Source organism: Aquarana catesbeiana, linkage group LG02 (genome assembly GCF_042186555.1).
Source record: "Aquarana catesbeiana isolate 2022-GZ linkage group LG02, ASM4218655v1, whole genome shotgun sequence".
NCBI classification, from domain to species: domain Eukaryota; kingdom Metazoa; phylum Chordata; class Amphibia; order Anura; family Ranidae; genus Aquarana; species Aquarana catesbeiana.
In genome coordinates this window covers 188,112,540-188,124,616 of record NC_133325.1, presented here as the reverse complement: position 1 = coordinate 188,124,616, position 12,077 = coordinate 188,112,540, and the positions used below count along the sequence as shown (strand labels likewise).

General features: G+C 41.1%; 1 protein-coding gene across 1 annotated transcript in view; it reads right to left on the bottom strand.

The window, feature by feature from the left end:
• Positions 1–2,979: 2,979 nt before the first annotated feature.
• Positions 2,980–12,077, bottom strand: part of ARF3 (ARF GTPase 3) — a 65,678-nt gene continuing 56,580 nt past the window's right edge. Inside the window, exon 5 of the mRNA XM_073614054.1 lies at positions 2,980–11,056. Coding sequence (XP_073470155.1) covers positions 10,895–11,056 — 162 coding nt within the window. The 3' untranslated portion in view covers positions 2,980–10,894. The remainder of the gene's footprint in view (positions 11,057–12,077) is intronic.

The following is a 12,077-nucleotide window of genomic DNA, read 5'->3' as shown; positions in this document are numbered from 1 at the left end:
GCGGCTAAGATAGAACACGAAAGACACATAGCGGAGGAGAGCAAAAAAATTCCCAAGAAATTCTTTAAGTATGTAAACAGTAAAAAAGTGAGGACAGACCATATTGGCACCATAAAGAATGAGGGAGGACATCTGTTTACAAAGGATGGGGAGATGGCAGAGGTATTGAATTTATTCTTCTCCTTAGTCTTCACGAGGGAATCGGGGGGCTTCAGTAACCAAGCACCCTCATGGCTAACAGAGGACAGAATTACAATTAGACTTGGGAAACTGAACATTGATAAATCACCGGGACCGGATGGCTTGCACCCGATGGTACTTAGGGAACTCAGTCAAGTGGTACTTAGGGAACTCAGTCAAGTAATCCCTGGGAATTACAGACCAGTTAGCCTAACATCAATAGTATGCAAGCTCTTAGAGGGGATGATAAGGGACTATATACAAGATTTTAGTAATGAAAACGGTATCATTAGCAGTAATCAGCATAGATTCATGAAGAATCATTTAACCTTCTATGAGGAGGTGAGTTGCCACCTAGATAAAGGAAGGTCCGTAGACGTGGGGTATCTGGATTTTGCAAAAGCATTTGACAGTTCCCCATAAACGTTTACTGTACAAAATTAGGTCCGTTGGCGTGGACCATAGGGTGAGTACATGGATTGAAAACTGGCAACAAAGGCTAATTCAGAGGGTGGTGATAAATGGGGAATAAGGGCAAGTTCAGAGGGTGGTGATAAATGGGGAATACTCGGAATGGTCAGGGGTTTGTAGTGGGGTCCCACAGAGTCCTGTGCTGGGACCAATCCTATTTAATTTGTTCATAAACGACCTGGAGGATGAGGTAAACAGTTCAATCTCAATATGCGTATGATACTAAGCTAAACAGGGCAATAACTTTTCTGCAGGATGTGGAAACCTTGCAAGAAGATCTGAACAAATTAATGGGGTGTGCAACTACATGGCAAATGAGGTTTAATGTAGAAAAATGTAAAATGCATTTGGGTGCCAAAAATATGAATGCAATCTATACACTAGGGGGAGAACCTCTGGGGAATCTTCTTACTCACTCCAATTCCAGTACATCCTTCCTCAGGACTGGTACCCAGAAGATGAGAGGGGTCCAAGTAGATGACAGGCTCAGTAATGGCATGCAATGCCAAGCTGCTACTAACAAAGCAAACAGAATATTGGCATGCATTAAAAAAGGGATTAACTCCAGGAATAAAGCGATAATTCTCCCACTCTACAGGACTCTGGTCCGGCCGCACCTGGAGTATGCTGTCCAGTTCTGGGCACCAGTCCTGAGGAAAGATGTACTGGAAATGGAGCGAGTAAGAAGAAAGGTTGCGAGCACTGAACTTATTCTCTCTGGTGAAGAGACGCTTGGAGAGGGGATATGATTTCAATTTACAAATACCATACTGGTGACCCCACAATGGGGATAAAACTTTTTTGTGGAAGGGAGTTTAACAAGACACGTGGCCACTCATTAAATTAGAAAAAAAAGAGGTTTAACCTTAAACTAGGTAGAGGGTTCTTTACTGTAAGAGTGGCAAGGATGTGGAATTCCCTTCCACAGGCGGTGGTTTCAGCAGGGGGGGGGCCATCGATAGTTTAAAAAAACTATTAGATAAGCACCTGAATGACCACAACATACAGGGATATACAAGGTAATACTGACATATAATCACACACATGGGTTGGACTTGATGTGTCTTTTTTCAACCTCACCTACTAAAAAGTATTCTGCAGACTCTGACAGGTTTTCTTCTAAGATTGCCCTGTATTTGGCTCCATCCATCTTCCCATCAACTCTGACCAGCTTCCCTGTCCCTGCTGAAGAGAAAACATTCTGCTGCCACCACCATGTTTCACAGTGGGGATGGTGTGTTCAGGGTGATGTGCAGTGTTAGTGTTCCGCCACACACAGCGTTTTGCTTTTAGGCCAAAAAGTTCAATTTTGGGCTCATCTGACCAGAGCACCTTCTTCCACATGTTTGCTGTGTCCCCCACATGGGTTCTCGCAAACTGCAAAGGGGACTTCTTATGGCTTTCTTTCAGACAATGGCTTTCTTCTTGCCACTCTTCCATAAAGGCTAGATTTGTGGAGTGCACGACTAATAGTTGTCCTGTGGACAGATTCTCCCACCTGAGCTGTGGATCTCTGCAGCTCCTCCAGAGTTACCATTGGCCTCTTGGCTGCCAATCTCATTAATGCTCTACTTGCCTGGCCTGCCAGTTTAGATGGGCGACCATGTCTTGGTAGGTTTGCAGTTGTGCTATACTCTTTCCATTTTCGAATGATGGATTGAACAGTGCTCCGTGAGATGTCCAAAGCTTGGGATATTTTTTTTAACCTAACCCTGCTTTACACTTCTCCACAACTTTATCCCTGACCTGTCTGGTGTGTTCCTTGGCATTCATGATGCTGCTTGTTCACTAAGTTACTCTAAGAAACCTCTGAGGGCTTCACAGAACAGCTGTATATATACTGAGATTAAATTACACACAGGTGGATTCTATTTACTAATTAGATGACTTCTGCAGGCAATTGGTTCCACTAGATTTTAGTTAGGGGTATCCGAGTAAAGGGGCTGAATACAAATGCACACCACACTTTTCACAAGTTTATTTGTAAAAAATTTTGAAAACCATTTATCATTTTCCTTCCACTTCACAATTATGTGCCACTTTGTGTTAGTCTATCACATAAAATCCCAATAAAATGATTTTCGTTTTGGGTTGTACCATGACAAAATGTGGAAAATTTCAAGGGGTATAAATACTTTTTCAAGGCACTGTAAACACAGGTATTGATTCACATGCAGCCACGTTGGCTATTTGGGCATGTTAGAACGAAATAGGTCTTACTGTAGGTGATGAATGCAGCATATTAATGCATAGTTATGTATGCCATCTTCCAAATCCTAATACCTTTAAAACATTTACAATATGTAAAAAAAAAGAAATGACACCATGTTTTGCTTCCAGTGGTTTAATTCTTTTCTTTTAAACACATACAGCTTACATTCCAAAATATACAAACAAAAAAATACCCAGCTTGAACCATACGTTCCACTATACATCACACAGACCAGAGGTAAAAGAGATAGAGAAGAGCACAAGTGAAAAGAGTCTACTGAGGCAAACAGCATCAATTAACTGAGGAGAAGAAAAAAACATGTAGAATAACCTAATTACAACCAAACAATATCAATAAATATCAAACCAATCATCACTGGATTAAACAAAATGGTCCCTAATGTAAAAATTGCACTACATAGTCTGAAAGCGCATAATGGCAGCTCAGGTTTATAAATGCCACTTGTTTTCAACACACCAGGGCAGGAAGGGATTTAGTATACCCAGGAGTCTATGGGTAGCCATTCTGGGAAAGGGATTCATTCTGACACAGTCATAGGGGACCAAGGCTGCAACTTCTCCCAAGATTGCATAGGCATTGGCACTTCATGCCTCTACATTTCCTCTACCAGCTGTTTTACAGCAAGCCTCAATTAGCATGGTTTATACCAGTGATGGCGAACCTTGGCACCCCAGATGTTTTGGAGCTACATTTCCCATGATTCTCAACTACACTGCAGAGTCCAGGAGCATCATGGGGAATTCAGTTCCAAAACATCTGAGGTGCCAAGGTTCACCATCACTGGTTTATACTGTGAGTCTTTGTGACCAGAAGATAGCACATAGGAAATAACAGAGGCAGATCACCAACACGTAGGTCCCCATTTATATAGCAGCCTTATTGCCTTAGTGTGGCTGTACCACTGTAAAACAGTATGTTTATAAAGCACAGCGTTGTACTTCAAAAATGTGCATTATGCTTCATGACTCCAAAGCAAAGTGCTATTCGTTTCATTTAAAAATAAGCTTGGATAAAGACAGCCTGATCACATAACCTGTCATTCAAACAGGGCTTTGTTTGCAGTATTATGTGGGACACTACGAGCTCCACACTGCAGACTGCCTTTCATGCATGGAATGTAAAATGTAGGTGAAGTGTGGAGTACATTGCAGTGTCCAGCTATAAAAAGGGCCCGCAACAATAAAAAAAATACTTAACAGTATAAACATTTTAAAAATTGCCATGCCGCGCCACCTGAACTTTCACTACAGAGGGCTAATTCCAACATACAATTGTGTCTGAGGCATACATTAATGTCAACAACTCTGCATGCTTATCCACCACCAGCGGCAGATAGGACATGCATCATTTGTGGAAGTGAAGTCATTCCTTCTTTTCACAGATGACATGTAGGAAGTACAGACAACTGTCCTTCCATGAAATGCTTAAAAAAATCCACATGTTTGAGAGTTTAAGGCTGGGTTCACACCGCAGCATGGTCTGGTGATGCCTTGTTCATTGTTTAAGGTCCGATTTCAGACCAAATTTTTGGCTGAATTCTGACCTGAAACGAACCAGAAGACGCACAGGACTCCTGTGCAATTCGCACCGATGCCGCTGCAGAGATGTGTGAACCGGCTCCATAGAGAGATGGTCACAATCTCCTGACATGCGAATTGGAGGTGGGGAAACCCACCTCCAATTCGCAGTAGTGTGAACCCAGCCTTAAGGATCCCTTTTCATCATTGCTATAAAAAAACACAGCTCTGATGAAGGGGACCCTTTGAGCTCCAAAAACAAGATTCTGAATAAAACATAAAACCTGGACTTTGTACGTTCTGCTTTTAGGCTCCTTTCTTTCTAGTCCCCACTTGAATAAAGAGCTAACCAGGGCCATCACTTCTTGGAGAGTTGTCTAAGGGTAATCAATCCCTCAGCGCTGCTTAAAGTGATATTAAAAAATGAAAAAAATGAAAGGTTTACAAACAAACATGTTATACTTTCCAGCTCTGTCCAATGGTTTTGCACAGCGCAGCCTCGATCCTCCTCTTCTCGGGTCCCCCGCTTAGCTCCTGGCTCCCACCTCCACCGTCAAGTGCCCACTATAGAAAGCCACTTGCTGAGGGGGCACTCATGCGGGCTTGCTCCCGAGCCAATTAGACACGCAGAGCACAGCTGGGCCCTGCCCCCGCTCCCTCCTCACTGGCTGTGATTGACAGCAGATTGAAGCTGCTTTCTTTGCATCTATGAGGAGAGAGAGCCAAGAGAGACCCTGCTCTCCTGCACAGCGCTGGATCAAGATTAAGCTCAGGTAAGTACAAGGGGGGGGGGGGGGGGGAGCTGCAGAGAGAAGGTTTTTTACCTTAATGCATAAAGGTAAAAAACCTTCAACCCTAGAACCACTTTGAGACCTGACCACATCTTCCTTCATTTTCCTTTCTATAATATATATGAAAAATGAGTGAATGGGCAAGCATTCCTAAAAAACTTGAATGTGCCTCAATGTATTTTCTGAACAAAATACTGCTAGTATTCCACCTAAATATATTAAAACACCTTTTTACCTGGATGCATTATGCCAGCATGTGATTAAATGGATACAATCCATTATTCTGACCTCTAGGAACATTTATTTGTCCCTAGTGAGGTCTTTCACCGTGAAAGCTTCAGCTGGCAATATACATTAAATGATTTCACACTTTTCAGCAGATCTTTGCAGCCCTCCAAAAGAGATGCCATGTCATGTCCATTCATGTACATCTGTCTTTTCCTTTTCTGACCTGCAGCATCTGCTTTTCCTACCAACCAGGGTCCTCCTACAGCAAATATTCTACTGGAACCTGATGTCCAGCCTTTTCTTCCTTTCTGTGTTATTTAAAATCCCAAGTGATGAAAGGAAACAAAGTTACAGACAGGAGATATATCGGCAGTGTTCGCAGTCAGAAAAGGAAAAGAAAGATTTCTTAGGGGAGCGGACCTATATAAACTAGCCTACTGGATACTATTCATAAAGTGGCATATAACTCACCAACCATTTACTGGCACAAGTGTTGGAAGATTTATTGCATTTCTGAAGTCTATCCACCAGCCAGATTTCCCAGCACATTTGCCAGATTGGGTCTCTTCCCAACATTTACCAGTAATCAAGGTCTCAGGATATTTACCATATTTATAATATGGTCAATATTATGTTCAATGGCTCTGAACTCTTTTAAAAATTGTTAGTTTTCAAATGGCAAACCATTAAAGAGGAGCTCCAGGCTTCCGCCAAAAAATTATGTCAGCAGCTACAAATACTGTAGTTCCGGCGGCGAACTGAGCCAGAAGTAGGAGCGGGTACCTGTCAAAACCAGGTACCCGTTCTCCCCTTCCCCCCCCCCAAAAAAAAAGTGCCAAATGTGGCAGTGGAGGGGGGGGGTGCAAACAAGCAGAGCTTCCTCTTTTGAGTGCAGCTCCGCTTTAGCTTTTCTACTGAATCAGCACAGATTCATTCCTTCTACCCAACAAGTCTATGCCAGCCATAAAATTAAATCCAGGCACATGACTATTTTGTTTTAAATATTTATGCCCTCAAGATCTTATTTTGTAGGGTATGTGGAGCAAAACTGATTTTTGTTGCTGAAACTAACAAATCATATCCTTTTCTAAGTGTAGCATTGGAAATAGTGAGAATCTGGCAAAAAGGACAACCCCTCACTTAGATACTTTGATCACATAAGGCCTGGCAAAGTAAGCTGGTGGTGAGCTTAATACTGTATATGAAATTAGTGATTACAAAAGTATTTAAGAAATGAATTGGTATGATTATGTCATATGAATGAAGTAGCAATAAATAATAACAGTAAGTTTAGAAATGTGTTGTATGTTTCTAGAGGAACTCTAGAGACACGACTGTAGAGTCGAGCTTAGCCATTCATTATTGCTTAACCTACCAGGTGACCATTTCAGAACTCTTTTCAAAGACTTAATTTACCCCAAATTACCTCCTTGTATGGACTGGCTTATCCAAATCATCCCCTATAAGCATGTGTACATTTAGGTCAATCCTCTGTGTATATTCCGTGTGTTCTCATGTAACCTAAACTATATATTCAGAACCAGTTGATGCATGGTCCACAATTAATTAAAACTGTCAACCTGTATTTCAAATGTACTGGGTTGGTCAGAAGCACCGTCTGAACATGGCTAAAGTACCCCTTGGGATACATACAGTACATCAATGATTGGGAAAATATGGTCCACTTGAGCATTCAGATCAGCTGGTGTGTGACCAACTTAATACAGCCTTACTTCAACTTAAATAATACGGATCAAAAATGGCAAGCTAATAATGTATGGATTTTTATGGCAAGTCTAATATTGGAATTCTGAATACTGTCTTGAAAATAGGAAGGAAGTACAGGATAGATATATACAATGGACCATGAACCTACATTTTGAAGACTATATTGTGACAGAATAGTAATGCTGACAAGCTTGAAATATTCTTAATGTAATTGATTGGAACTTGCAGGGATGTGTAGATATAATCAGAAATAATGAATTAGTCAAGTCAAAGAAAAAATCTGACTCCTGGATAATGCTTTTTGGAATTGTTGGGGTGCAAGAAAACATTCAAGGCCAAATATATAGAGTTAAATTTTCCTAATTGCGGTTGGAAGAAACTGCAATTGCTACACTTCTTTCAAATGTATTTCATTGTAAGACAGCCTTCTTTATTTACCAAATCTCCAGGAGCGTGGCTTCACTTTGCCACGTTTGCTATATTATTTATTTGCTGGCCAACATTCTGCAAGTACTACTTCCCTTAGCTGTTGAGGTGGAGCTGTGTGGAAATACTGACATGAATGACATGCTATGCAATACTTTATAAAAAGGGAACCGACCAAATACTGTTAAAAAGCTAGCAAAATACTGCTTGAATTTTGGAAATAAGAGTTCTGGGCGGCCCTTTCAGCACCACCCAGCTGATCAAATGTCAGTTTTTCAATCAACATATGTCAAAGGAGCTGGGTGGAAAACTAGCAGCTGAGCACGAACTGCATCCAATCAGATGCAGTCACTGGGTATTTAGAAACCCCAGATTCCCCCGGCTGCTGAAAACATAAACCGGCAGGAAGGATTCCTTCATCCACACTGTTTGGTGTGGATGGGGGGAATCTAAAAAGTGTACAGATAGTTTAAGCCTAGTACGAGGCTTACCAGTGTTTACCAGTTCCTCTAATAAACAAAGAAATCTCTTCCCACAAATCAGCATAGTTTGCAATGGTTTTAACTTCACCTCCTTCTCATTGCTGAAATGACACCCTACATTCTAACAAACCAACAAGAGTGCCTCTATTGTTAACTTGGGTGACTTCATCTGTTTGTGGGAGGGCAGGATGTAGCTTACACCATTTGGTGGTGAAATGTTAGCCTTTGTAAATAGTGCACAGGATCATGGAACTACCTTGGGCACAAATAAGGTTTCTCTGTATAATAGGTTTACTAATGTAATTGTTTATACAAGTCAACTCTATGTGGTCCACTCTAATATTTGTATCAAACCTGCTTTATTTTGTATAGGACTGTGTAAGAAATCTTTAAAGCAGTAGCAAAGTTATTAAAAAAAAAAAAAAAAGTCCTCCTACACAGCATACTAGCACTTTATGAAAGACTATACTAGCACTTTATGAAAGACTTACCTGTGAAACAGATCCCTCTAGCAGCACGCTGTCACTGCTGACAGGGCTTCCATCTTCACCCAGTCTTCCTTCCGGGTTTGCGGGCTTCAGCCGCTTGAGTCACGGCCGTGACACTCGAGAGTACCGTCCATTCAGAGCGCAGTGCGCATAGGCCGGTGATGTCACCGACTGCTACTGATGCGAATATCACCTAAATGTTTAGAAGATTTTCACTGTACATACAGGTAAGCCTTATTATAGGCCTAGCTGTAGGTACTACTGAAAAAGTGGACTTTACTACCGCTTTAAGAGTGTATTATATCCTTTTGGACCTGTTCATAAGTAAAAATATAATGGAATGGTCAGACAAGTGTGTTGCAGAACTATCAAACCTATAGGCAAGATACCAACCTTTCCTCTTTTGTGGAATACTCCCGTTATTAATGTAAGTGGTTGCATAATCAAGACTCAAAGGCAAAAATCTAACCGATGACTATGGAAAGCAAACCCAACACAATTATGAATCTGATTGAGTGTAAAATGTACACTTTAATCCTCACCCCCTGTATGTCTGTCTCATCAATTATCATTTTCTGACACACTGACAGTAGAACAAGAAGAAATTACCAGGGCCCTAGAGCTGAAGGTAAGTGCACACACAAGATACACCCTCTATTTACAACTAAATGATCAGATTTGAATGGAGTTATTGTTAGTTACCTTCAGAAATATCCACTTAGAATAAAAATGCTCCTCAGCAAGATGTAAAGCAATTGGCATTTCAGTTGTTTTTGAATTGATGCTGACCTATCTGATTTGCACTACACTTACCCAAAGGACACAATATATTAGAATTTGTTCTGAATTAGAAATAAAAAAAAAAAATACAAAAAATAATCTTGTTCTGTATTCCCAGTTCCCCTGAAGAAAATAATCCCCATTATTCCATCTGAAAACATTCTGCACACAGAAAAAAGGTCACTTGGAAAATCTGTTTCAAATCTATGATGTAAAGATGAATCAACTTAACACTAAATCCCTGTCATGCCTTTTGCTTCACGGAGAGTAACAAGTTACACATCGATTCACCCTAAAACCATGAGTGCAATATTCTGTTTTCTTTCATATACAGAAGAATTATCAAGAGAAAGCATATAGGAAAAAACAAAACAAAAAGGAAGATTTCACAACCATCAAGTTTGAATAGAAGTGTCATTGCAGATTATAAAAAAAATGGTAATAACATTTAATGCAAATAGATGCATGTGTTTTTTACCAGCTGGATGAACTCCCAGTGATGTAACTGACAGGAGGAGTGTAGACTGCTACAGTGACATCATTGGGAGCTGCTCCAGTCATTATAAATAAGGGTGGTGAGGTTTTAACTACTGGAGCACAATGTGCTCAAATAACCTCTTATTTCATTACAGCAGGTGTTTAGAAATTAAAAGCACAACCCACATGCACAGTTCATATACATTTAACTCTCCCACTGGCTCAAGACAGTTACTAAGGAAATACTATGGCTTTTGCAGTCAGCAGTAACGATCAGAGCATACCAATTCCATTTTGATCACAACCTTTGAATCTTTATTGCGATACATTTCATTTTAACCCCTCTATTCAAACAGAGCATAAAAGCCAGCTCTTATGTGCCACAAAGTGGAGCACCGGAGTGGTGGAATACCATGTCAGCACTGCAGTGTAAACTCTGTGCCGATTTATACCACAGTACATATCTGGAATGAGTTCCATATTCAGTAGATTACAGATTATCCAGTTTTATAATAAAAGGTGGATAGATTATACAATGGCTTTACAGTAGTAATTCAAGTGATTAAATAAGACCCAACCTTAACAAAACTTTCCTTCAAAACAAAGGAAAGTACAGTTTACTTTGTTGCATCACTAAACTGTCTTGTATGAAGCATTGAAACAACCTGCCTTGAAAAACAAACACAATAAGCCAAATACATCTCTCAGTCTTCAGCACAGGGAGCTTCCACAGAACATACAGACACAAAACAGCACAGCTCCCGAATCCTTGCCTTACCGACCCTGTCTACAGGGGGTAGATTGCTATGGCATGTTTTGCCAAATCTCACAAGTCCTCCCCCACCCAAAATCTCGAAAGGACAAATAAAGAGCAAGTAACAGCAGCTGGATGATTCAGAAGAAACACGGCACCCGATAAAAACACCCCAAACCAAAACGGCAAAGTAAGCGAGTGTGGGACCAGAAGGGATGAGTTGGTCTTGTCAGAAGCCAAACCCATCCTTCTCTGGCAGAGGAGGGAATTTTGGATGAAAGGGATTGGGGAGAAAGAGTCAGGCGCACACTGGGGAGGCAGAGGTAGGGATGGGAGTTGTTACTTCTTGTTCTTTAGTTGGTTGGCTAGCCAGTCCAGCCCCTCGTAGAGACCATCTCCACTAGTGGCACAAGTGGACTGGATGTACCAGTTGCGGTGACGCAGAGAATGAAGACCCAGCTTGTCTGTGATCTCAGCAGCATTCATGGCATTGGGAAGGTCCTGCACAAAAATTATAAAAGAAGTAATTAGGTATAGGTGTTAAAATGCTTTGCATTTCATCCAACATGTGAACCACAGTATTTGATGATATCACTGAATCAAAAACTTTGCTGCACATAATGTTAACAAAACATGTACTTTAATGCAGTGGTCACCAACCTTTTGGACCTCAGGGATCACTTCACTCACAATTTTGAATCCCCTGGGCCACCAACATAAATTTTACATGCCTTATACACACAATTCTCTGGTGCTCTGGCCCCCCCCCACCCCAACTCCTCTGCATCACACTGCTGCCTTACACAGACTCATCGTAACCTCCTTATCAAGCCATAAGCTTGAGCTCCCTCCAACAGTCTGTGATCAGCGCTGCCATTGGAAGTCCCCTCCTTCACCTCCAGCTCTCTGCACCAGTGCCTCCCTCTGAGTTCACAGGATCCGGACCTACAGAGGAGGCATCGGGTAGACATCTGCCACAATGCTGATTTGTGGCAGAACCACCAAAATTTTCTCCAGTATTATCGGTGGTCCATGGACTGCTGGTTGGCGATTGCTGCTTTAATGTCAAGATATACACACTTTATGGCCTTATCTCCAGGTCAGAGAGAAAAATAATGCTGGATTTGTAAATGATAATGTACACTTGTAGCCCTGAAATTTTCCCTAGCATGACTTACAGGACTAACAATAGGCACAAATGTTTCTTTTTTCGCTCTGGGAGTCTAGAGCTTGTAGTTTAAAAGTACAAAACTGTAGCTCCTGTAAGATTTAAATAAATGCATACCCTACATTAAAGCACACCTCAACACTACTCTAACCCTTCCTTATCTAAACTTTAATTAATATAAATAATGACTTGGTACTACACCCCAAATACACCCCCCCCCCGTCACTCCATTCCCACAATTAAACTATAACTTATAGCTAAACATGTAAACATTTAAACCCTCAATTGACCTTAAAAAACTTAGCCCTCAGCAAACGTTACCACTTAACGTAAGTCCTATAATGAGTCCTAAAC